We start from the raw sequence: 26,984 nt of genomic DNA on the forward strand, positions 1-26,984 counted from the left end.
GAAAAAAACACCAACTAAACCGTTTAAAAATGATCAGTGTCCAGCTTTTGTATGAAAGTTGCGAGAAAAAGACAAAAATGAAAAAAAAGAAGATTTATTCATGTAATTAAATGAATAACAAGCATGCAAAAACTATTCGTGCAGTAGTATATTGCACCGCAATAGTGTTGTCAAAAACCATGAATAATGCAATGTGAGGGTTTTGGTGTAGTTCAAGAGGGTCGCCGCTAGGTGGGAGCACGCGCACTGAGGAAGCATTTCATCGTTTAAAGTGCCATTCAGTTTCATGGAAGATTCCCAAAAAGGACCTTAGAGGAAAGGATGAGTCATCTTCCTTTAAATCCAAATTAAATTGTTCACTGACAACATATGCCACTTCTGCCTCAGGCTGTTACATCTTTTTCTAGCTAGTTCATCTGTTCTTTCATATCCAGGGGATTCCTCTTTTTTTGTGATCTGAATTCTTATTTCAGTCTGAAACATTACATTGCTGCACATTTGCCGCACTGACCCTTTATAACGTCATAGGTTATTGCTGAAAAGACCCCCCACCCCATCTCCCCCAGAGATTGTATAATGGCGCCCCCAGTGGATGATAAATAAGACATTTTCTATTTTTAATACTCTTTAAGGTTAAGTGAATCTTTTTGGTCATTAAAAATATATTAGTATAAGTATTCTTGTATTATTTTAATATCTTGATAAATGAATGATTTGTTTACTGTGTTTTCATTGGCCTTTTCAAGGTACATTAGTGGCTAGCTATTAAAAAAAAAGTACTGTATCAAAGGCTTGAATTACAAATCATAATATAATGTTAAAAACATTCTAATTCATGCATGTTGTAGTTGAGTTTTGGTAGCCTGAAAAGAAATGCCTACACAAGCTGTTATTACAGCTATAATTGATAATTACTCTAGGGAGGATCTAAATAATTCTAATTACTTCCACCACTGGTATTATAAATTTAGTGTATGAATAAATGATTTTTCCTCGTTTACCGAAGACATCTCAACAACAGAGAACTACGTATGCCCTATACAGTCAATACACAATTATTAAACATAATTATTGTGGAACTCAAAATGCTAACAGTATATATTTTTTAAATCTGTGCATCATTAGCAACATTAAAAACAACACAATAAACCAGTCCTCAGACTTTAAGAGTTTCTGATAGCTTTTCACTGGCCAGTTGACTACAACCAATGCATAATAACCTGAAATTTTGGTGTGCCATCCCACATTTTAAGTCTCCTTGTGTGGCCATCCCAGTACAAAAAATGGAGGTGCCCGTGAAGAGGTGATGGCACTACAATATAACAGCAATATTGTATTGATCCAAATAAGGACACTAAAGGAAGCATATTCAGTAATTTGATTGTACTTGGCAATGGTGCGGTATCCAATTTCACAAGTAATCAAGATAGTCTATATCAACGAAATATAGTAACATGAGCCAGTCGGCTTCCCGAGCACTGCAGACTGAATCATGAGATACCCGCGCATCAGGTTAGCTTTACTCATGTGAAACCTGACGCCGTTTATTGTGCTGCTACTTCTGTGCCACTCTGTCAGGATTGTTGACGCACAAAGCGACTTTATGAAATCATCTGCTCATGATTAAACTAATCAACAGGCCAAATCATTGCTCACCATAAAATGCCTTTTCTGAAACTCAGGTCATGTAAAGAGGCACAAACTGGAAGAGAAAATAATCTTTTGCCCAGTGCTATTCTCAAAAATGTCTTCCTATTATGACAAAATCTCACTGTGTATGCTATGATAAGTTTATTGTTTAACGGTTTGAGTTTGATTTCTTCAATAAGGGAAAGCACATATTAATGAACATATTCATATTCATTTTAATGAACATGTACCGTATTTTCACGACTATAAGGCACACTTAAAAGTCTTACATTTTCTCCAAAATGGACAGGGCGCCTTATAATCCAGTGTGCTTTATATATGGAAAAAAAATTAAAATGTGTCATTCATTGAGGTGCGCCTTATAATGTGGTGCGCCTTATAGTCGTGAAAATACGGTATATTAGATTAGATCAGGTATGTGCGGCACGGACATAGAAGGAAGGTGCTTTGGCTAATTTAGCACCCTTTTTGAAGGGAACTACACAGTCACCTCTAGAGCCAACCTTGTTGATGTGTTGGATTTTTTTTGTATAAAATGTTGCAGTGGAGGAGGAGCTATGTGATGGAAGATTTTGTCAAGTAAGGTGGCATCTGCATATTTAACAGTATTGTCCCAGTTCAGGCATTTGTGTTTTAAAAAATATATATCTGACAGTGGTGGTGCATACCTTTTAATGTCTTACAGCCGTATATAGTACTTGATAACACTGAAGGGCAACCTCGTGGATCAATTACTGCATCTAATTCCTCTCCCCATGCAGCAAAATTCCAGGAAACAGGAATCATTACTACATACCTCGAAGAGAATTTTCAACGTCCTACATGGTGACGTTACTCTTTTAATGTAGAATGTCTGAAGTGATCAGTGGGAGTGAAGAGTAATAATGTTGCCAGATAAAATACCACAGCGCTGAGCTTCAGCAGGATAATTGTCAGTGACCTCTTAAATATTCTATGCGCTACTTGCCAAGCTTGCGCCCTGTTTCTATTTATACGAGCCTCTATAGAACCTCTAGCCTTACCCACAAGGTCACATAATATCACGGGCATTAAATCAGCATTAAAGAGAGCTGATGATGTCATCTTATGAGCATTTTATGGATACCGTCAAGCAAAAGAAGTGAGGTAGTATTTGAAGTTTGCTTATAACGTTGATATTATAATGATGAATACTGAAACAACCTGTACTGTAATTATCACAACACGTATACATTCAGAAGATTTGTTGAGGGCTTTAATATAAGGTTGCTACATTATAATTAGTGCGAGCATAGTTTCAATGTCTTAGTGCTTGGAGACATTGCTGGTGTTTGGGAATTCAACTCATGGAAATGTTACAAAGGAGTATTAGGGCCACGCTGAAAAAAGTACAGACATTGTAATGTTAAGATAATGAAATTAATTACCACACAAGTTAACAGCCTCTATTGACATGTCATACATTTTTGTATTTAACAAGTTATTTACTCTTGTGAAATATGCCTTTTATTTCCGCAAATAGTACTTCAAATCAGTTGTAAACTTCTAACTTCTTTTCTAATTATAGTACTTTATCCTGTTATTACCAGTACATATCTCGTCCTTTTCAGTGTGGTCCTCACAAAGTGCAAGTACAGCAAATTAAGAGAAAAGATTGCTACATTGCTACAACTTTTTTTTTAACACGACAGCTTTGTTTCTATTGAGTACCTAAAAATGTAAACCACTTCCACAATTTTCACATGACTTTTTAGTTAAGATAAACGTCTTCATTATAGGACGTTATTTGTGTCAGGTTTTACTAATCTACTAATCTGACTGCTTCTAACTGTATTGTTGTCTGATCTGCCGTGTGTGGCCTGCACTAATGTTGTTGTGGCTGTCTGCTTTATTCAGGGTTGGGCACTAATGCCCAGAACCTTTCAGGTCCTCTCTCTCACTCGTGTCCCATGGGCAGGAAAAAAAAAGCTTCCAGGATGCCATTAACAGCCCATTGTTTGAAGGATCATCACTCTTAGTTTAGGAGCCAGTGATGAGAGTCCAAGTCTTTTTGTTTAGGTTCATTTGGTCATTTAAAATGCATGCACAGGGCTTACGCAGGGTCTCCTCACAAATATTTTACACCATCATAGGGGTGTCTGAGCTAACGGAGGTGACAGATGCCTTTCTCCTTTTGTTCCCCGCTTTTCTATCCTCTTCACCTTTGGGGTTCAACCTCCCGTTCTGCTCAAGTGAGTCCTTGGTGTCGTACGGGAAGTCCTTGCCGGCCATTTCGCCTCTTTCTGATCCCATTTGCTGGTGGGATTGAGTGATGCTGACAGTGGAGGAATGGAAACTGCCTGTTGGGTTGGTCTTCTCCAGGTCCTGACCTGGACAGCAGAAACAGTAGCAAGGTGTGAGGTAAAGGTAGATGAAAACCATCACGATACTAATCAGGCACGCTATAAGGGTGGTGTAGGCCGTCTTTAGGTTCTCCAATCCAACGTCTGAGGTGGTGTTAAAGACCACCACGGTGACATAAAGGGTTTCATTCATGGTGTCGCCAACGGCGTAGCAGGTGTACACGCCCGAGTCGTCTTCCTTTAAAGGTCCGATCTGTAGATTTCCGTCTTTTAGTATGACCGTGCTTTTGTTCGCTGCCGAGATTGGTACGTCGCCCGGCAGGGTCCAGATCTTTATCACGTTTTTCTGCTTGGTGTCGCAGTCTAGCGCCACAACCTGCTCCAGGTAGGCTTGTCTGTCCATGGTCTTGACCTCGCTGCAGTTCAAATAGGCTTTGTCCAGTTCCAACGTGGCTACTTTTTGTCTGGGCTGACCCGGGAGGATGCAAGTGTGCTCGTCCTTGAAGTCCACCACTGAGCTCAGATCTTTTAGATTCCAGCGTGCCACCACTTGGAAAAGATCACAGCTGCAGGGAAGAGAATTGTTGTGGAAGTACAGGCCGTTTTGGATCCAGGCGGGCAGAGCTTCAAGCTCATGGAACGCCAGCGTTTTGATCTTGTTGGACGAGACATCTAGTAGCGTGAGGGTCTCGATTCGGCTTCGCTCCTTCACCAGCTCCAAGGGGAAGCGTGAGATCAGGTTCTGGCTCAGGTAGAGCTTCTTTAGGCTGTCCAGACCCGAGAAAGCGGCGGTAGGGTCTATCTGTGAGATGCTGTTCTTGTAAAGCAACAGCACCTCCAACTTCTCCAGGGGTGCGAACATGTCCTCGTCCAGTAGGCGGAGCTCGTTGGAGGACAAGTCCAAGTAACGCAACTTGGTCACGTAGGCGAAAGCCTCCGAGGAGAGGAAGTTGAGCCCGTTGTGGCTGAGCAATAGCGTGTGGAGTCGATCGAGTACGACTTCACTCGTCCACTTGGCTCGCAGTTTCGTGATGGAGTTGAAGCTGAGGTCCAGCACCGATGTGTACTTTGGAAGTGGGACAGGGGGGCTGGTGAGATTGACCTTGGAACAGCCGATGATGTTGCTGGCGCACACGCATGTCTTTTGACAGTCCAACGGGATTAGCATGAACTGTCCGCCGGTGCGCCGCGACAAAAGCAGAGGGAGGAGCAGGAGGAAGATGCTCCTTCTCAATTTTGACGGAGCAGGATTGGGAAATCTTTCCATTGTGTCAGCAGTCTTCACTGTGTAGAAGAATCATAGAGCTGAGGAGAAAAGAGTGATGACTGAGGAATGCGCATGAATCTTGTCCACAGATTCATATGCTTGAATACGTATGCACACATCCAACTTTTTGACGGCGCTAGACGTCCAAACCATTTTGACTGGGAGGGACGAATGCACGTTCATTCATTCGCCCTTGCCGGTCAAAATTGATTGGACGCAGCACTGGAAAAAAAAAAAAAGGTAGTTATAATAAGGGGTGACCTTACTTTTCGATTATCGCGGCCATGTCTGGTTTATATTAACCGCGATATTCGAGGGATTACTATATATAACATAATACATATTAAATTCACATTCATTTCAAGGTTAAATTGATTGAATGTTTCACTTTCAATGGCTTGTACAGGTTTGTTACCTTGCGAAATAAAACCGGATTATAATGCGAGTTGGAGTTGTGACGAGAGTGTATTTTAGTTTTTATTCATTTAAATTTTATGATTGCTGATTTTTCTTGCTGCTTGGAGCCGTGGACGACCATAGATGGCTCTAATGTTAATGTTAGGTTTTGTTATGCAGAGTTAGCCCTGATTTTAACCAGAAATGCCCCTAAATTCCAAACTCTAAAGTGTGCTGGCACAAAACCATATTTCTGACAAGACTGCTTAAATAGATACCAAAATGCTTCAGCAGTTGACCTTATTTAGACGGAACTTTATTTATGAACAGCAATATTTATTGCCCCAAAACCATGTGGTCATAAGAGAAAACTTGCACGATAAACAGTAAATCTCTTCAGATGTTCAATAATTTATTAATAATGATAATAATAACAGCCTCAAAGTTCAGGTGCCTCAAAAAACATGCCACTGCCCCATTGATATTCAAGAGTATAAATAAAACCACATGCGATTGAAGACTGAAATAAAATAGAAGTGCTCGGCCAGCCAGAGGAGATTTTACCGTTCCTTGCAGCAAGTAGACCACAATAAAACCCTCCCTGGTGCTTCAATCTTGGGTCCAATCTCCCGTGAAGCACCCGTGCAGGACGGGACCGAGCAGTGGTTCTCCTCCCGTCCGCTGCAGTGAGTCCATCACTGAAAAAGTGAGTCGCCCTCACCGCAGTGGAGCCAATGCACCATGTGATACTGTTGATGCAATGGTGTCGCGTCACCTCCGCTCTCCTCCCTCCCTCCCTCCCTTCCTCCCTCCCTCCCTCCCTCCCTCATTCCAGCCTCCTCTCCCTCCCTCCCCCCTCTCTCCATCCATTTATCTTAATCCAAGTCAAAACCTTGAAAGGATGTCGTCATTGCACTTTACAATGCTTTGATTCAATTATTTTTGGAACCGCTTCATCCTCATGGGTCGCGGGGGTGCTGGAGCCTGAATCAGTGGCCAACTGATCGCAGTGCACGAGAAGAAAGACAACCATTCACGTTCACACTCATACCTCGGGGCGATTTAGTGTCCAACCAGCCTACCATGCATGTCTTTGGAATGGGGGAGGAAACTGGAGTACCCAGAGGAAACCCACAGAAGCCCGGGGAGAACATGACAAATTCCACACAGGATGACAACCCGGTATCGAACCCACGACCTAAGAACTGTGAGGCCGTCGCGCTAACCACTCAACAGCCGGGCCACTTTCATGCAAATGTGCCAACATTTTAGCACCAGTTTAAATTGTACAAAGTAGTGATTTCCCGATACTCAATATCAATATCACGCCCGGTACGATTATTTATGCCAGTGTCGGACACCATTGGATTTTTTTTTCTGCCAGTATGTGGACTGTTATCTATTTATATTATTGTTTTTGTCTATGTTGCTCTGGCAAGTGAATTTCCCCCATGAGGGATGAATAAAGTATTCTATTCTAATCTGTTCTGTTTTGTTCTGTTCTATCCTATTCGACTCTAGGAGTGAGAATTCATCGTATATTGAGGACACCCTTGTAGCACGAATCGTCATGATCTGTGCAAAGGGGAGGAATTAATTATTATGGAACGGCATGGTGCTGTTATTGCGAAATGCAAAAAAAAATCACGTGGGGGTGGTGGGCAGAGGTCTTTGAATCCTTTTGTACTGCCATTATGTCGTGGGCATTGATGTCAGCCTAATGATGATGAACTTCCCACTGTCCCGTCTCTCAACTGAGGTGAAGGACAGGCCAAGTGTGTGTGCGTGTTGACTGCAGCAGTCTTTTTGCCGGACGTGATGTGCATGCAACTGTTTGCATGGATTTGTGTAGATTCTGAGTGGTCTCTAACAAGACATAGTAACCAATTGAATGATGGTCAAAGCCTGAAGCCCTGCAGTAATTAGGAAGGAGGAAAGAAAGTGTCACCATGACTGTTTGGGGAGGAAGGCTCCATGTAGCAAAGTGTTTAATTAATGGATCAAGATGTCTTTCTCACTGTTGCTGGATGTTAATGTAATGAAACAGGCGAACTCAACACATCATTCAGATAAAAGCTTTTTTTAGATTATGTAGCGAGGAAATTAGAATGCTGAATTTGCTCCTGGTTGAAGATAAGATTATGCGTGGGAATTTAAAATGACTTTTTCAATGAGGTAGTGGGAAATTTAATTAAATCACAATAGACAGGTGATGCTCCTTTGTACTGAAGTTGATCAAGACAGATACTGTCGGTCTCATAAATTTCTATTATGCAGATTTCCAAATTTAGTACAAACAGTTTTTGTGTGTGCTTTTTTAAAATTTATTTTAATTCCCAGATAGTTAACCCTATGGTAACAAACATTGAAATACAGGTAGAGACAAACATTTAAAAATACAGATCTTGCCTTAACATTTAAAAAATTTTTTTTTGATAAAAATGTATGTATAATGTCAAATCAACTATTTCTTAATCTGTATGCAGTGGGCTGTAAATTAATATTTAATTTATTAATTTTTGAATCCTTGAAAATTCCACTTAAAAAATTGAATAATATGTGTTCCTTTTGAAAAATTTATTGTAGCCTTGGAGAAAACAAATCTCACTTATTTGTTCATCTGTGACATATACAAGCCCTTCATTGTGAACCCTGTCTGCCGATGACTTCCGCCACACGGAGACATTTACTGTAATGTGTCCTCCCGCGTCGCTGGGTCGATTTAGTCAACGGCCTTGTAGAAGGACACAAGGCTGTCAGGAGATTTATGCTCGTCTCCTCAATTATAAATGAGCTTGGCCAAGCGGGTTAAAGTAATATCAAATGCGGTCGTGCTGTCAAGGCTTTTCTCTCTGGATGATCCGCACCCAGATTGGAAGAACTTTACAGGTGTTGACCATTTTATTCCCAGCTCACTTGCCAATTGAGGGTTACCTAATTGTGGTTGTAATCATAGGCGGGAAGAAAATCCAGATTTTCTATTATTTATTAAATGTTTTTCATTTGAAATTAATCGAGACCTCCAGTGAATGTCCAATAATACATCATTTCAAATATGCTCATCACAAAAAAATGAGAAAAGGAACTTTGAATCAAAGCCTCCTTCCATATTAAACATTCTGGGTGAGCAAGGAGGCTAAATATGATGTTTTAAATAATATTGGGAGCCTGGGTGAATAAGCATAAATTTAACCTGTGAAAAACTGTTAGTTTGAAAGTGCTTTAGCCCTTTAAAGTCAAAAACACTAAATAATTGACAGAAAATTAAAATTCATCTCTAATATTGCCCTGCCTGGAACAAAATGACTACAATATTTCGGATATAATTTGTCATCAATCACATCTTATGTTTTTATCAGGGGATAATTATCAGAATGATCAAAATTCATGGACCAAATATGATGTTTGGCCATATAGGGTTAGAAATAAAATGGGATTGGCTCATCGATTGATTCTAGGAGCTCCCTTTTAGAGGCACAATATGGTTTACTCCACTCAGAGTTACCGTCCTAATGATACTTTCTTTTATATTACTACATGAATACACCTTTTTTTCTCCTCATAGGTCTCGTGCACAGTAGGGAAGACCCTTGTTGTATGAATACTACTATATTGGACCAAGGTAAGAGAGTTTTTTGTAAAATTCTAATGACTTTATTTAAGTATTAGAGACAAATTTCTCTGAAATCCTGTAAACTTGTACACCACCACAAATGGTTATTTTTCAATCAAAACTGATTTTCTTATACATTTAACATTATAGTAGTATATATTTATATATGACTGCAGTTTGTCACTCTGAATATAGAGGAGACACTGCCCCCATACGTTAGGTTAGGGAAGTTTTGGTAATATTTGCCCAAAAAGGATGTTTTATTTTTCATTTTCTGAACCGCTTGATCCTCACTAGGGTCGCGGGGAGTGCTGGAGCCTATCCCAGCTGATCTTGGGCCAGAGGCAGGGGACACCCTGAATTGGTGGGCAGCCAATTGCAGGGCACAAGGAGACAAACGACCATTCATGCTCACAATCATACCTAGGGGTAATTAAGAGTGTCCAATCAGCCTACCATGCATGTCTTTGGAATGTGGGAGGAAACCAGAGTACCCGGATTTAAACCCAGGACCCCAGAGCTGTGAGGCCAATGCGCTAACCACTCATCCGCCGGGCCACCATCCAAAAAGGATGTAAGGTATGAAATTATCAGCTTTTTTCTTGTTTTCAATAAGAAACTTCAAAAAGTAAATTCAGATCCATACAGAGATAGGAGAATTGAAAATAACATGACATTATACATTTGTGTTGTTTTGGCACAGTCATAGCATTTAGCATGCCTCATAGTCAAGAAGTTGAAGGTTTGACTCCCAACTGTGACGTTAGAATGTTGCCCCCTTGCTCGTGTCGCAGTACACTGGCTTCTTCCTAGAATTCAAAAACATACATGATAGGGTTATTGAAGACACTAGTGCTGATCTGTGATTGGATGTTGACCAAGGCAGGGGTAGGGAACCTATGGCTTGTGAGGTTCTCAAGGAATAACATTTAAAAATATGAATTGTTTCTGGCTCTCTCAGTCAAAAAGCTTCCCAAACTCCTGCAGCAAGGCATCACATTCATCTTTGTGACTACTATTTAGCTGGTTTTGGGTCTGCGTCCCATTTATTATACCACCCACATAGTGATCGCCCGAGTTGTGGTCCCCCAATTGACTGACGCTATCATCAGGTCAGCATTATCCCACTCAGGGCACCTTTGCCGCATCAAGGCTGACTGTTTGTTTGTGTAGGCGTCAATAAATCTGCTTTGGTGAAAATGCAATGGCACGAGCTCAGACGTGAGTGCAGCTGATATGGGATTGAGAGTAGCGGCACTCTGGCGTCCTTTTTGCTATTTTTGAGCGTGAGCGTGGAGTCTAGCTTGTCGGTTGCCATGGTAACCATTGTATTTGTCGTAGCGGTGATGAGTGCTGCCATGGGAGCTAGGGATCTAGCTGCTATTTTGGTCAGGAGTCAACAGTGCACACCTCGCACTCACTCACGTGCGGTCGTATACAGAGGCTTAGCATTGTACCACTAATATTGGGAGCGCTGGTGGCCAGAAAAATGATTTTTATGTGAATATGAGTTAGTTTCTTGTTCTGTTTCACGTTAGATGTTATGTGCAGCTCATTGTCACAGCAGCGGTTGATGTCGTAATGCTCCCAACAGTAATTATCATTAGAAAAAAAGGATAAAAGCAGACTTTTGGCACTCTTTTCTTTAGTCTATTGCAAATGTAGTCCAACGTACTGTACGCCGATGGGTGCAAGCAGGGGCATTTGAAGTAGAATGGTTTAACTAAAGATGCTAGTATCAGCCGCAACTAATCAAAGTGGTACTTCTCATTCCCTTTAAATGTGGTGCATTCATATGTTGCTTCAGTCGTGGACAAAATAGCATGAGTTCTGCGGATGACTAATGATAGGTTCATTAATAGTTATACTTTTATAAAAGAAAGATATCGGAGCACATATATCCAGCTTTACTTGCAAGTAAGAATCAATCCTGACTCGTCCTCGTCACAGATTATTCTCAAGAAAGACATCCTCTCCTGTCCATTTAGTTGCATTAGAATCAAAACAATTAAGTTTATCTTATTCAAAACAATTGCATAATCGTCTAACCGAATAACACAATTAAGGTCAAAAAACCACTGCAACAACAATTGCATATCAGGTATTCAAAACAACAATTAAGGTCGGAAACCAAAAACAACTGCATAAGAATTTAAACAAGCAAGCCTCCATTCAGCAAAACAATTACATATTAGGTGAACCGAGCAACACTATTTTAAAACAATTTGCGAGTATTTTCGGAGGTCGATTCGATATCGCCATCTGCTCCGGAATCCAAGTCAAAGCAATTTAAGAGTCCTTCACAGATCTTCATTGCGAACTTGCGACTGGGTAAAGGGTCGAGGTTTTAATTGAGATCAACAGTCCTCGGATCCAGGGACTGGGTGAGCTGTAAAGTCAATAGTCCTCGGATCAGGGCAAAACAATTAAAAGTCCTCAGAGCCAGCTGCAGCGGGAAGTGTCCTTCGCTAAAAATTATACTAAGCGTTTGTCAAGCTTATAATGATTAATATTTCACATATACATATAATGATTAATATTTATTCGTTGTACACACACACATATAATAGTACCCAAAATAACTCCAACAACTAACAATCAATGGAAAGCAACTGCTCCTCATAAACATGAATGACATTAAATTAATTAATGCAATGTCAAATCTTTAAATCTGAGACTAAATGCTTAAATGGTTGATCCTTTTGAGATATTGCAAACTTTGACTGCTGTTTATTCAAAGCCAAGAAAGTGTGTCAGATTTGAACCTTTAGCGTTCAGTTGTCAGTCTGATATTATTCTAATGAACCTATTAGTGATTTAGATTAATCATTCCGTGCATGTGAAGTGTTACATGCATGGTTAAAGAGGTGCAATTATCATTAAATGCAAATGCTTCGGTGATCTTACAAATGCAAATAGATGGGGGAGTAGTTGGTAGGACGATTGTTGTATCCACATTCGCTCAGATTTCATTGTCCCTTCGTAAAAAAAATAGCAAGTAGATGGACTCTATATGAGAAAGATCACCGTGGCAACAGGAGCCCCACTTTGAGAAGGTAGGATGGTGGAGAATGAAGGCTGATCTCATGACTTCCCTCATTCACCCCCTTTTTTGCAGGCTGTGTTGAGCAAACCACCAGTGAATGACAAGAATAGAAATAAACACGTAGAAAAGTGAGAAAATGAGGGGTTCTAACATGTTTGACTGCAGATATCGAAGGTTTATTTTTAACTTCGCTGTCAAAAAATCTGCATTGTTTAAATTTTCCCTCTAGGACAGAACTCATTCTAGTGAATGAATGAATCAATTGTGATTTTTGTTCATATCTGCATATTTTTTTAAAGTCAGTATTATATAAAAAATAATTTTTGCAACATGAAACACACTTAGTCAAACTTGTGTTTGTTTTCTTTAGTTATTTTTTACAGTTATATCCTATAAATCAAGTATCTCAAGATGTCAATCTAATTTTTTTAATACATAAATGATGGATGAATTAGTGTTCAACAAAGAGTTTCACTTAATCAACCACTAGAAGGCAGCACAACATATTAATGAAGACAAATAAAGACTTAACTATTATAAGTCACTGGATAAAATTGTTCAATTGTCTATTGGTGTCCAGTTTGTGTATCACTCTGGATTTGATTCACTAGCACTTGACATAATGTGACACCATGAATCTATCTGAAAGATGTTTTCATTACAATTGAAGATTTGTAATTCTTCTCCTTTCATCTTGCATTTAAAGAACCAGCGTATACTCACCTGTAGAGACAGAGTTTCTTTCTTGACTGTTTAATACAAACACCACGGAAACTGAGACCCTGTGGAGACACAACACTGAGGTCCTCCCTGCAACCATGAGAAGGAGGAAAGGAGGGAGAGGGAGGAGAGTGGGTTGCCTGCCTGGTATCTTTGCACACATTCCCATCAGCATCTTTTGGACGGAACCACATCTGTAGTCAAGCAGGATGGACTTAGCCAAAGAAAGGCCGGGAAGACCAGCAAAGTGGGCCGCGTTCATTGCAGGTACATGATGCAACTTGAAGGGGAGATGCACCATATTCTCGTCCAAACCCCAAAGCAGCAGTGAGAGGAAATATTCTTATTCAGGTATATGATGCTCTAAAGAACCCCTTTGCCCCCCCTTTCCTTTACACCCCGACTCTCGTTTGTTCCCCTCTGATATTAAAATGATGGCCGGGAGAGAATAAATTAAATTCACGATGACAAAAATAGTGCCTTGCTTCATACTGTGGGTGTAATGTATTAATGATTAACATAAATGAGTGGGTGGTAAGACATGACTAAACCTGGCAGGAGGGTAAAACTGAATTGGGGTATCATGTTGTTTCATAGTGTATAGTGGTTAGTGGAGGCAATTTAGGGACATATTTCTTCATTTGATTCCCGTTAAACATAAACCGGTCAACATTTTTTTTCCCCTACTACACACCAGTATATCGTTGTATGTCCTTGTGCTCGCTAAGTTGGAGACAGATCTGTCTTGGCATGAAATGGAAAGTGGTTCCAATACAGACCAGATATACCATTAGACACTTTCTAATAAGATGCAATACAGGAGCCATATTATGCCTTTACAACCATGACAGTGTTAACAGCTCACTAGGGATCATTTAACAATACTGTGTTCCTCATTGTGCCTTTAGTTTGAAGTGGTCTGTATGTGGTTTTTAGTCATTGCATATGCCATGGTGACCATATTTGAAATACTTCACTACCCAAAAAAATACTCCTCTGTCCTAAACTGGATATGATTTTGCCTCATTTGCGGCTGTATAGTATAAAGCAGATGTGTCAAAGTGGCGGCCCGGGGGCCAAATCTGGCCCGCCGCATCATTTTGTGTGGCCCGGGAAAGTAAATCATGAGTGCCGACTTTCTGTTTTAGGATCAAATTAAAATGAAGAGTATAGATGTATATTCAATTTCCTGATTTTCCCCCTTTTAAATCCATAATTGTAATTTTTAATCATTTTTTTCTGTGTTTCTAGTTCAAAAATCATTTTGTAAAATTTAAAAATATATAAAAAAGCTAAAATAAATATTGTTTTAGATCTATAAAAAACTGAATATTCAGGGCTGTAATTCCAGTTCTTTTAATCCATTTGTAAAAAATAAATCTAAATATTATATCTAAAATGGTCCAGCCCACGTGAAATCAAGTTGACGTTAAAGTGGCCCGCGAACCAACCCGAGTCTGACACCCCTGGGATAAAGGTTAAATGGATGGCCCTACCTTTATAAACTGCACCACTGCAGAATTCCACGCAAATATACCGTTTACTTTTGCCACCTCAGAAACATATCTACGAGAAAGATGGTCTCCAAGTGCCCCGTTCGCTCTGCAGATCTCCTTTGGGAGGTCTGCGGCACTTTCTCATGCAAAGTCGGTGTAAAACTTCCATTGATCAGGCCAAATACTTCTTCTGTCAGGTGAAAGGTGAGTCCCTCCACCATTAAAGGGAATTGAAGACAGCTTGCTGATTGTTGCGGAAGGAGTGGGTAGAGTACATTCCCATAACCGGTGCAATCTGCCCTCTTTCCAAATCCCAGGCTAGAGGCTTTGCAGGCAATTACCAATGTCTCATCTAAAATTTCCTCTCCCGCTGGTCTAAATTTAGACGGAGTATGAAAATAGGGCTCGGTGTGTTTACATGATCAACGGCAAATGAATGGGAGAAGTCAGCCCCAAAAATGTGAATAGATAAGTGAGTCAACGTGAAATGTGTGATTCATTCTCACTGCCATTGTGTCACTAAAATGAGATCTCTTGCAATTGCTGGTTCATTTGAGGATTGACTTTGATTTTACTCTCTTTCCTCAGGGGACCTGATGACTGACAGGAGAAGTCAGGATTCTGTAAATGAAACAGATTGATAAAATCATCGCGTTTGTCTGACTGCAGGGCACCTCCCTACCTGTTTTGTAGCCTCTGACCTCTGGCTGTACTTCCTGGCCGTGAAGAATGGGTGATGGGCCAGTGACGGACCCCGCCCGCCCGCCTCGTCCCACCCTCCAATGGAGCCAGCATGGAACGCCTCCCACACGCCTCCACAGCTCCCATCCAACACGTCGTCTACCTCCACTCTGGCCGAGAGCTGGCCTCCGTCCCAGTGGCTTGCCCTGACGGCCATGCTGCTCATGGATCTGTTGGCCGTGGTGGGCAACGTGGCCGTCATGGCGGTCATCGCAAAAGTCCCGCAACTCCACAAGTTTGCCTTTGTCTTCCACCTGTGTTTGGTGGACCTGCTGGCGGCCTTGGTTCTGATGCCCCTCGGCATGGTCTCCAGTCGGGCCTTCTTCGGGGAGGCCATGTGTCGGAGTTACCTGTTCCTCAGCGTATTCCTGGTCAGCGCCGCCATCCTCTCCATCTCGGTCATCAACGTGGAGCGCTATTATTACATCATACACCCCATGCGCTACGAGGTGAAGATGACCGTCGGCCTGGTAGCGTCTGTGCTGGTGGGGATATGGGTGAAAGCCTTGGCCATGTCTGCTTTGCCACTACTTGCCTGGGTCCTGCAAGGCGCCAGGGCTCCCCTCTTGGAGGGTAGCGGAGGAAGTGGGGGTGTCTCATCTCCCCCAGCTCAGGGTCAGAGGCGCTGTTCACTGCACTGGACGGGGGGCGGCTCCAACCGATTGGCATTCATGATCTTTTTTACGCTACTCTACTTCCTGTGTCCGCTGCTGGTCATTTTTGTCGTGTACTGCAACATGTTCAAAGTGGCTCGGGTTGCCGCCATGCACCACGGCCCCCTGCCCACTTGGACGGATACGCCCCGTCGTCGCAGGTCCGAGTCTCTCAGTAGCCGCTCGACCATGGTTACCAGCTCCGGGACGGGCACCGGAACCGGGAGGGAGACCCCGGGGCGGCCATTGGGCGGAGGGAAAGCGGCGGCGGTTCTGGCTGGTGTTGGCGGCCAATTTCTCTGTTGCTGGCTGCCCTACTTTTCTTTCCACTTGTATTCCGCTCTGGCTGCCAGCCCTCCGGCCGCGTTGGCTTCTCTGGAGGAGGCGGTCACCTGGATTGGCTACTTCTGCTTCACCTCCAACCCCTTCTTCTACGGCTGTCTCAACAGACAGATCCGGGAGGAGCTGGGCAAACATCTGCCGTGTTTGTTTCGTCGAGCGGGGCTGGAGGTGGAGGACAGGCTGCCCAGCCGTGAAGGCTCCATAGAGGAAAATTTCCTCCAGTTTCTTCAGGGCACCGGCTGCAACTTGGAACCTCAGAACTCGCACAGCACCTCCAGTCCCAAGGGGGAATCCTGCCGCCCAACGCCTCAGTCGCCTGAGCCAGCACATCCACTACCTGCCGATTTTCGTATACCCGGACAAATTGCAGAGGAGACCATCGAGTTTATTGAGACCGAACAGGCAAAAAACAACCACGTCGATACAAACGCTTAACTCTTAATATCACGATATCATCATCATTTAAGCATTCAGGGGTAACTAGTTTTCACCACAGTATTATTGTCAAATAAGTGCAAGTGGAAGACCATGTTCTGCATAGTTTAACATTGAAGCCAATGTTCAGTTTTGACCATTGTCAGTGAGGTTTGACTTGTATTTTGGTTTGGTATAATGTAGTGAAACACAGCGAATTACAACCACCTTATAAACATAAGGTGTTACATAAATACTTTAATAACAGTTTCACTCAAAGCTGCTTTTTATTGATTGAAAAGACAGATTTTTTAAAACTGCTCTTAATTAACACCCATAAAGTCCCTGTAAAGTGAAAATGTCTGCTAGGTTTTACACAGGTGGTGTTATATTCAGTCATTTTGCAAACCAATTTAATTCAATGTAAACAGGAATATAAAAAAAATGGAAAGCCTTAAAAACCACTCAAATCTCAATTGTCAATCACCTGAACACACTGGTAGTCTTGTCAAAATTATTTCTTTTAATTCATCCGACAACTAATTTGGTGTGTATTAGTTGAAGTTGCTTTTTTGGGGGGGGCAAGCCAGTGCCTATCAGTGCAAATAAGTCACTCAAAATCTTAATAAATTACTAAATGTTAAATGTACTTGGATATAAAAGCAGAATTCACTTTACTGGGTCTTTAACTTGTGTCTTGTAGCTCTCTATTTGTATCAATTTGCTTCATAATTTTTTCCTGTTTTCTGAATATATGTGAAAATTAGGTTATATTAAAAAATGAGTTAGACATAAACTCAACATTTTTAAAATTTGTCTAAGGATAGAGAATTAGAAAAAAATGATTTTTTTCCTGAACGTTCAGCTCTGTACAGTGAAATGATGTTATTATTTAATTTCTTATCTTATGCTGGTATATAAAAAGCTGAGATATTTGCCTTTGTTTACTAACTTTTAACAGATTAGTCAATTATTGTGCAGTGATCTTCTGCCTTTGGAAATTGCGTATGAAAACGACACGCTTTGTTCAAAATGTAGTATTTGTTTCTCTCACTGATGAGTTTGACAGTTGCGTTTTCATCAATAATAAAGCCTGTCTAAACTCATCAAGTCAGTTTGACACCCATTGTGTAAGCTACTTCTCATGGAAATTCTACAGTGGACTTTTTTGTTGGATATTTTTGTTTATTTGATTCAACAGTGAGCCAGAGCGACCTGTTAGGATTGCACAGTAACTCTGCAACTTTTTTTGTTCCTTGAAGATGGAAATCTATACACCCTTGATAGTCAAGATCTGATCAGTATGCTTACATATCTTTATTTTTTTAACTGCTAAATTATGTAATTGGTAGACTTGTAAGTGTGCTGTGTGTACTGTACTGTTTAAACAGCTGTTTTTGTTTTGTTTTTGTTTTTTCATTTTAATCTGTGGGTGTCAACTATATGTTTTAAACCTGATTGCAAGGAGCCTGGAATGCTTTGACCAGTTGCTGCCTTCATTGTGAGTCGTGCAGATTGTCATCATGGATGACAAATATATTTAGTTTTTTTTGCCTCATCAGGTTTTATGTACATGATAAACCTTGGTAACTACTACATGAAGAAATGATCTAGATTGCAGGTGCTTTACTACCACGGACACAGGGTTACTTAAAAGTTATGTTGTTTTGAAGTGAGAGATCTAAAATTGAGAATGAGCTTAAGTATAAATATCCTAAATGGTGGATGATGTGGAGCTTTATAAACAGTATTTCATTGATTTATTTTAAATATTGTCCTCAAAATAAAGAATGGATTGCACGTGTGTAGAACATAAAAAGCTCAAGGTTCCTTCAGAACTGTGGTTGTAATAAAGCGTTTCTATGTTTTTAAAAGAACACTTGCGTTTAATCATATGTATATTTTTTTTCTCTTTCTTTCACCTTTTTGTTCTTTTTTGTTCAACTGCTTACACACAGAGAATGGGAATCCGACTATTCTTATAGACTGTACAGTTTTAATGACACAACTGGGAATTTGATGTAATCCTATTGTGGTTGTTCATAATGTTGAATTTATTAGGCCAAAGCAGCTGATAAGTTTACATCATACATTTTGCTACCTGATCCCTGTGTGCGGTCTTTTGGTCACCCGGACCGCGACAACGGGCGACCAAAAGACCGGCGACCAAAAGACCGACGACCAAAAGACCGACGACTAAAAGACCGGCAACAAAACAAGGTAAAACAACACGGTCTACGCATCAGTAAAAGCCAAAAATGGCCATGAGCAGTTTCACTGAGCCGACGTGTGAGTGTATTAGAGTTTGTATGTACATGCGTTGTCCCTTTAAGAAGCTACGTCAGTCAGGGTCTTAACAAGTTCTCCAACAAAAAACAATAAAAGTCCGGGAAATTTGGAGCTTTTATTTAGCCTAATAATTACTAAGGCATTAAGTATGATTAAATAGTAATTCGCAGTTTGTATTTAGGGAATTTGAGCAATGGTTTAAATGGTAATTATCACTTACCTTCCGGGTGACCAAAAGACCGGCGACCAAAAGACTGGCGACCAATCGACCGTGTACCCCTGATCCCTACACAATCTGATTTACTTGCTATTATCAGAATTGTTATTTGTCCATTCACTTCCTTCTGTGTTTAAGTGCAGGAGCAGGAAAAGCCTCTCTGACAGGGTCCTTCCACCGGCAAAACACTCAGACCACATGAACTAAGTGTCTTTATCTGCATGAGACCCCTAAGTCAACATGACCAGAAAAGCCATTACTGTACTGATCCACCTTTTGGTCTCTTGACACTTCCTTCTTGAATAAGATACATAAGGTTCCACAACCTCGAGGTTGTAATCCAACGAAGGTCACAGCTCTACGCATCGAAATTCTGCCCATAATGCACAACACAAACAGCGAGCAAAGGTCAGGCTTGCTGACATCTGTTCCCACTGCGTTTAAATGTTTCATGTGCTTTGGAAAAAGCTCATGGTTTCCACTGATGTAACATCCTAGTTGGTTTATGAGTCAGGGTCAGCTCTCAAGAGGGGCAAGTGTTCCACAACAAACCACCATACTGATGTGATGTTTTCTCCCAAGTACTCCAGTTCCAAGGGGCCTTGCAAATAACCATGGTTGCTCCTTTTGTCTGAAGAGTTCTATTGTATGACACGTTATATAGCCAGTTTTAAAGTACCAATTACATGACTTCAACATATGAAGTAGCTCCCCGCAGTTTATAAAAGATGTGTCGCAGAAAGGACGATTCAGCAAATGCGTTCCAGTATATAATTTATACTCTTGTGTGATTTATATGTGAACTTATTCACAGGTTATCATACCATTTCACAATTTATTTTTTCACGGAACCACAAGAGGACATTCTAGGTCTGTGTTAATAATTGTCGCTGGGTAGACTTTTGACCCTGGCATCGTCCTAGGAATATTTTCCACTCTTTCTCTGCGTCCTTTCTCCTGGGTGGATGAATACCAGGTGTTGCAAAGTTTACTAAACTCCTCAAAATTCAATGAAAGTTGTGATTATCAGTTGTAGTATCTGTTCAAATGCACCATGTGGAAGATATCATAAGGCTTCAAGAGAAATAAATGTGAAACAATATTTACGATTGATGAAAGTAGGAAAACTGTCAGATTTGACCGGAACATGATCATGATAGAAAATTAAAATATGTACACACTGCATTAAAACCCTAAAGATGATCACTACTATGAAGTTTTCAGCACAAACAATGACAGGTTACCGGGGACTCCCCGATAACCTGTCATTGTTTGTGCTGAAAACTTCATAGTAGTGATCATGCTTTTGAAACTGCCTTGTATATATTATATACAAAGCAGTTTCAAAAGCACACTGCTTTCTATTGTATTAATTTGTTAATGAGTGACAGTTTATGGTGATGGACTTCAATCACCAAAGAACAATGTGTCAGCGATTCTTTATACATAATTTTATTGTCACATCTCAGGACCTTTTTTAAAGTTATTTTATTATGATTATCATCAGTATTATTGTTATTATTATTATTATGTTGGTGTCATCGTTGCCTTAACGTCAGCTTCTGTTATTATTTTTTTATTTTTTTTTAATCATCCACTTGTGGAGACTGACGTCAAGCTACAAAGTAGAAGTGTCTTGTGGGGAAAAGATAAGAGCGTTACAACAGGAAACACCAATCAGTAACGTCTCGATGGCATCCGTTTAAGTTTAACTACGCAAAGTGAGACTTTCTACACTCAAGGTAAAAGAAAAAAGAAGGATCTGCGTGAGAATTTATTCCAGCGTTATTGTAACAATTGTTTGGACGGTGCGTTCACCATTAGTCACGTGCGAACTCTAGCCGATGGATAATTAAAGAACAAAGCTAAACTATTGCATCTAATGTTTCGAGCAGACTAACTTCGAGGTGTTTGATTTACTTACACGGGATTGTGTTATGTTTATGTGTTTTAAACAGTCAGATCAAATATTGTTTCGCCGTGTTTTGACAGAGACTTCCTGTTTTAGTGAACTGTTTCCCGACCGTCGATTCATTTGCAACCATGTCCGGGCCAGGGGGTGGTAAGTCACAAAATTCTTATACTTTTACATAAACTATGAATACTGTGTTATTCTTTTTTTCAATGTGGGAGTAATTCAGCTGCGAAACTATTGAAGTTGTTTCCGGATCACATTTTTCTCGGTCTGTGTTTGCGTTTACATTATTGTTATGATGTCACGTGACTATCCCACTGTACGCACACACGCACAAATACAGACAGACGTCCGTTTATTTTTTTTAATCATTCATTTTTCTATACCGCTTATGATCATGAGTGTGTGATGGAACGGTCCCATCACAGTTGAGTTTGAATGAGAAATTTTTTGGAGCCCACAGATAATTTATTGTTTAATTTTCAATGTTGATGTTTGTCAGGGATCCATTAATGCTTCAGTTGTGATTTAAAGTATTTTTTTATTATGATGACAAAGTGGTTGGCGTGTTGGCTTCAGAGTTCACTGAGTGGGAAATGAAAATAGTCACATTTTGTGTAATTACTTGTGGTCATTTTTCAAGCCATCCAAAATATTTGAACTCATTCAAAATGCAGTAAATGTACTTCAATTGGTAGTATTGAAAACTGCATTCATCAATATTGTGCATGTTTAAACAAATTGTTTTATGACAGTGCTTTGTCTGGCTACGATATATTGATATTAATTCATATGAGGCACAAAGAGGTTTATAGTAATTATAAAAGTAGCTTTTCCACAAAAAATCTTGTTTATCAGGACAGGGTTTTCTACCTTCTTATTAAAACTTAAATTTCAACGTACATCCGTTGAACAGTTACCTGCATAAATCTTTCTCCTCACTAGATAGTGCTGTTGGCTGTGTTTCCTGATTCATTCAGAGTAGAAAAGCAGTTGACCTTTCAAAATATAGTTAATACAATTTTTATCTTTGAAGAATCTGTTTTTCTTTTGTTTATAGATGTTTTTTGCTCAGATTGTGACCTTTCCTTTGTGCTTTTTGAACCTGGATCCATTTCATCAAGAAACACAAGCTAAGACAACTCAATAATCTAAGCGAGCTTCTATAAAGCTCATGTCATTTATTACATTTACTCAATAATGCAGTGGTATCTGCGGTCTTGGGGTCTGCTTGTGTATAGCTGCTATTTTTAGACCAGTGAGGGGGGGCGACAACTTTTGTCCTTCGGTCACCTTCCTGCTCAGGCCATCTAGTGGTTTTCCAGCTGTCACACTAGCCACACTCCCGTATCTATGGTGTCCTCTTGGGGCTGGATCTCCTTACATTAGCTGCTTGAAGCATCTTTTCCAGTTGCCAGGACAACCAAGGAGGATGGCCGTTAGCAGGAGCTGGGTGATCCGTGCTTTTAGCTCGCCGTTGCGCAGCGTTGCGCCTGACCTGCAGCTGGCTGGGAGGAGGAGCCAACTCTGCAGAGGAGCCCCTCGCAGCCTCGCGTGGGTCCTGCTGCCTCGCTGCCCCAATGTGAGGCAAAACTCCAGTGTCGGAGCTTCTCCTCCCTCCCTCTGTTGGCCACTGCGCAGCTCTGGCTGGCTATTTTTTACTAGCTGCGTTAGTGCAGGCTGCAAGATGTCGGCATCCTTCTCCACCAACGATAATTCGGGGAAGCCCAAATCCCCGTTCTGCAAGAGGGGGAGCCTGCAGAGCACTACAAGCCCTGGTGAGTGAGGTTGAGGTAGGGAGCCTTTAGAAAAAATAAGAACGGGCAAATAGTTAGTGCTGTTGTTCAGGACGATGAAGGGAAGAAATTGTTTGCTGATGCAAGAAGCTGTCAAAAGTTTGTAGGAATGTTGTTTGTCTATTGACATGTGGAAAGTGTTTTTTTTGCTCTGGTTGATTAATTGTGCTGGATTTTTTTAAGAGTAGGTCTTTGGACACACCTATTCTGGTCTTGTAGTGATGACAATTTTATCTTGAGGGCGAGGATAAGCTATGTCCTTATCTCTGTTTACACTTTTGCACAGCTGTGCAAGTAGTCTATTTTGTCAATTTACTTGTCATTGTGTCAACATGAAGGGATCACACTTTTTTCAATTTTTTTTCAGGAAAAATTGCAATTCTTTTAGGTATTGTTTACTGTTAATCATCACATTTTATTACATTTTCAACATACTGAATTTAATTTCTTATCACTGTAACAAATATTCTTTAATATACGAATAATTTTTAAATGAATACTATTAATTGACGTTAAAATGTTTTGAGTGGCATCATGTTTGTGAACTTTTCGTTTCAAATCTTCGGTCCAGCCTTGCCTGTCGTCCCCGTGCTTGTAGTAATTTTCTCCAAATATTCTAGCTTCTTCCCATATATAAGAAAAAGATGCATTTTAAATAATATTAAAAGTCGAAAATCTAAATTATCATTCCAATTATTGTAGTAGCTTTCTCCACATATACTAGCTTCTTCCCATATTTAAGAAAAAGATGCATTTGAAATAATATTAAAAGTCAAAAATCTAAATTATCATTCCAATTATTGTAGTAGCTTTCTCCACATACACTAGCTTCTTCCCATATTTAAGAAAAAGATGCGTTTTAAATAATATTAAAAGTCTAAAATCTAAATTATTTTTTAGATTCTCAAAATACATCAGGGAACAATCATACCTAGGGGCAATTTAGTGTCCAATCAGCCTACCATGCATGTCTTTGGAATGTGGGAGCAAACCGGAGTACCCGGAGAAAACCCACGCAGGCCCGGGGAGAACATGCAAACTCCACACAGGTGGACCAACCTGGATTTAAACCAAGGTCCCCCACTGTGAGGCCGACACGCTAACCACTCAGCCCTGGGGGCTGCCCTAGTTAACTTAATATTGTACTCAAATTTTATTTAAAATGATTCCTGTGCAGTGCATAAAAGTTTAAAGGAGGCGGCCATTAGACTTAATTGGATTGAATTTCTACTATTTCTTAAAGGACAACATGCTTTTTCATTTTTTGCAGCACATCCTCAGTAACAATACAATATTATGGCTGCTTGTATTAAGCTTCAAATGCAAGGCATGGTGCATGCCTTTTGATTAGTTACCGCTATTAGTTTATCATAGATCAAATGGAGGCATGACAACGCTATGGTTAAGAAATTTGAAACAGAAACTAGAGCAGCAAATGCATCTTCGAAGCGATAACACGTTAGTATTGATTTAATTATGCAACCATATCCTCACATTGTCCGCTTTAGCCAAGTGCAAATATGTGTTTGCATGTCTGCTGCAGTAGATTTTGTACAATATTTGCAGAGGAAGCCCATCTTTGCTGCAGTAATAAATAACTTAGAGGTCTCTGCAGCCATTTCCATGCTCTCAATTAGTCGCTTGGCTGAACCGTCTGAATCCTGGGTCCATCATAAGAGCCACATGTGGAGAAGCAAAAAGTCCTTGTAAATCCTGCTTTACTTTTGGAGGGAAAAAAAATGACTACCATTGGAAACATCTACAGCATTATCTCTTGAGAAGCTTATTTTTCCAACTTTAACTAGTATCAAAATAAAGTTCCCTGGAGAAAACCTAAGCACCTCCTATCTTGGATGCTCTATTGCATTTGAAATATTTTTTCTAATGTGAGTGTTGATTTTTTTTAAAAAATAATAATTTATTTTGGGGGGGGGATGGAAACGTGGTTTGGCTTGTCATTATCTACATCCGCAGGAGTCTCCCTCCCACCGGAGCCCCTTGGCACCCCATGAAGCAGAATATGTAATGTTGTACTGTAGCTACGCATCCCGGTCGTCATGTCGTATATCAGAAAAGTTACCTTTTCGAGCTTTTAAAATGATCTACGACCCCCTTCCTCCCGAGCCAATGCGAGAATGCCTGTAGGTTGCCGTACCCTCACATCGGTTGGTCGATGGCTGCCTGCACGACATCTTAGCTTAGGGGTTACAGCACTTAAATGCAGGCTCCGCCATGAAATATTAATGCCGGTTAGGCTCATAGATGACTAAACGACACGAATCACCGCTACTGGGCAGAATTTTTCTAAGTGATGGGATTCTGTCATGGCAACGAGGGTACTTGAGACTTGTACTAGTAATATAACGCAAGTAACTTGTAAAACTGTAACATTATTTTTTACTCAAGAGTAATGGCTTACAAGTAAGTGCATGTTACTGAAAAAAAGTAATATTATTAAAAAGTACCCTTCCTGCCATGACGATTAAAAACTAACATCAACCTCTTTTGTCTTTGCGTTAACCTACTTCACGATTAATGTTAATTTATTTATGGATCAACTTAATATCATAGATTTGAGTCTTATCAGATCATTATTGGGATCTGAAAATAAAACCAATATTCAACTTAAAGTATTAAAAAATAAAATAATATTACATCCCAATATTTTATTTGATCAATTAATCGATAAAAGAGAGATATAAAACTATAACACGCTTTTCACTCATGAATGTTTTGTTGTAATATTATCTAACTTTTGCTAAGAAATGAAATATATCTATTGTCTATAGCAAGGGTGTCAGACTCGGGTTGGTTCACGGGCCGCTTTAACGTCAACTTGATTTTAGATATAATATAATATTTAGATTTTTTTTAAATAAATGGATTAAAAGAACTGGATTAAAAGCCCTGAATATTCAGTTTTTTAATAGATCTAAAACAATGTTTATTTTAGCTTTTTTAAAATATATTTTTAGATTTTACCAAATGATTTTTAAACTAAAAAGACTGAAAAAAATGATTAAAAAATTATAATTATTGATTTAAAAGGGGGAAAATCAGGAAATTTAATATACATCTATACTCTTCATTTTAATTTGATCCTAAAACAGAAAGTCGGCACTCATGATTTACTTTCCCGGGCCACACAAAATGATGCGGCGGGCCAGATTTGGCCCTTGGGCCGCTACTTTGACACATGTGGTCTATAGTATTCTTAATTCTGTATAATCTGACCATGGTTGGTTAATTCGGTTGGTTATGGTGGTCTTCCATTTCATGATCTTTTCCTTGTGTTTGTATGGGAAATTCAAAGCCTTTCTGTGGCTATGGATACTTTGTGTATAACTGAAGAGGTCTGTCAGTGGTGGAAAAGGGATTTTGGGAGGGCCTCAAGCGCAATTACCCTAACAGGTGGAAGAGTGGGAGTCAAGGTCGAGTGGATCCTCTGCACATCCATACAATGCATATTTTACCAGTCCTGCAGTTCCAACACACTGCTTGGAGGCATGTTAAAACATCTGATCAAATTCACGGCCAATTACTATTACCAGGCTGTAGTCAGTGAAAATCATGAATTTCTATCTTTATAAATACTTTGATTTGAAAGAATGTCCCCTGCTGGATCACACGTCAAAACAAACACGAACATTCACCATTGGTCCCAGGAGTGACTCACCGTACAAATCAGGTCATGTCACAGAGTTCTTTTTCAGCACTCATGAATATGATTGATTGCGTCGTATTGCTTAAGTGTGGTTAAGCCCAATACTTTGCTTGGTTTGATCCCCTTGGAGATCAATTTTCAGTTTACTGGCATATCGTTTAATCCCAAATGAAGCCGTGTCAGCTGAAGGATGCCCTTTTATCTCACCTTCGCAGGTTAAAGAATGTCCGACAACACCACCCTGTTTATAACAAACACATACTTCACTCAACAGTCATGCAAATGCTGTAAAAGTGTCCCCTTCAGAGCATAATTAGCTTGAAATTTAGTAACTACCTAATTTAAAAAGAGCATGAAACGTAAAAAACATTAATTCTAAATTATTTGTGGAGATAAACATGAAATGTAAAAATGCAACTGCAGCGATCGATTATTGAAGTCATC

General features: G+C 40.1%; 3 protein-coding genes across 15 annotated transcripts in view; 2 read left to right on the top strand and 1 right to left on the bottom strand.

The window, feature by feature from the left end:
• Positions 1-2,870: 2,870 nt before the first annotated feature.
• On the bottom strand, positions 2,871-6,397 carry LOC144076181 (amphoterin-induced protein 1-like). The gene is made up of 2 exons (XM_077603825.1): positions 6,199-6,397; positions 2,871-5,276 (listed from the first exon to the last, which is right to left on the bottom strand). The coding sequence occupies exon 2, from the start codon at positions 5,236-5,238 to the stop codon at positions 3,748-3,750; it is 1,491 nt and encodes a 496-aa protein (XP_077459951.1). The 5' UTR covers positions 5,239-5,276; positions 6,199-6,397; the 3' UTR covers positions 2,871-3,747.
• Positions 6,398-9,198: 2,801 nt separating this feature from the next.
• LOC144076015 (G-protein coupled receptor 61-like) lies at positions 9,199-18,536 on the top strand. Of its 10 annotated transcripts, XM_077603535.1 has the most exons (5): positions 9,199-9,256; positions 9,545-9,826; positions 13,000-13,280; positions 14,895-14,981; positions 15,098-18,536. In XM_077603535.1, the coding sequence occupies exon 5, from the start codon at positions 15,292-15,294 to the stop codon at positions 16,678-16,680; it is 1,389 nt and encodes a 462-aa protein (XP_077459661.1). In that variant the 5' UTR covers positions 9,199-9,256; positions 9,545-9,826; positions 13,000-13,280; positions 14,895-14,981; positions 15,098-15,291; the 3' UTR covers positions 16,681-18,536. The 10 variants fall into 10 exon arrangements, with proteins under 10 accessions (XP_077459661.1, XP_077459655.1, XP_077459659.1 ...); XM_077603529.1 differs by lacking the exon at positions 14,895-14,981 and having other exon boundaries at positions 13,000-13,364; XM_077603533.1 differs by lacking the exon at positions 14,895-14,981 and having other exon boundaries at positions 13,000-13,364; positions 15,179-18,536.
• A 2,236-nt stretch (positions 18,537-20,772) lies between these two features.
• The window catches only part of ampd2a (adenosine monophosphate deaminase 2a), a 28,940-nt gene continuing 22,728 nt past the window's right edge, over positions 20,773-26,984 (top strand). Inside the window, exons 1-2 of one of the 4 annotated variants that reach the window (XM_077603522.1) lie at positions 20,773-20,907; positions 21,158-21,227. In XM_077603522.1, coding sequence (XP_077459648.1) covers positions 21,209-21,227 — 19 coding nt within the window. In that variant the 5' untranslated portion in view covers positions 20,773-20,907; positions 21,158-21,208. Of the gene's footprint in view, positions 20,908-21,055; positions 21,073-21,157; positions 21,228-22,424; positions 22,859-26,984 lie in introns of those variants that run through there. The other 3 variants (XM_077603524.1, XM_077603523.1, XM_077603521.1) reach the window with 3 other exon arrangements.

This window comes from Stigmatopora argus, chromosome 6, assembly GCF_051989625.1.
Source record: "Stigmatopora argus isolate UIUO_Sarg chromosome 6, RoL_Sarg_1.0, whole genome shotgun sequence".
Lineage (NCBI taxonomy): Eukaryota > Metazoa > Chordata > Actinopteri > Syngnathiformes > Syngnathidae > Stigmatopora > Stigmatopora argus.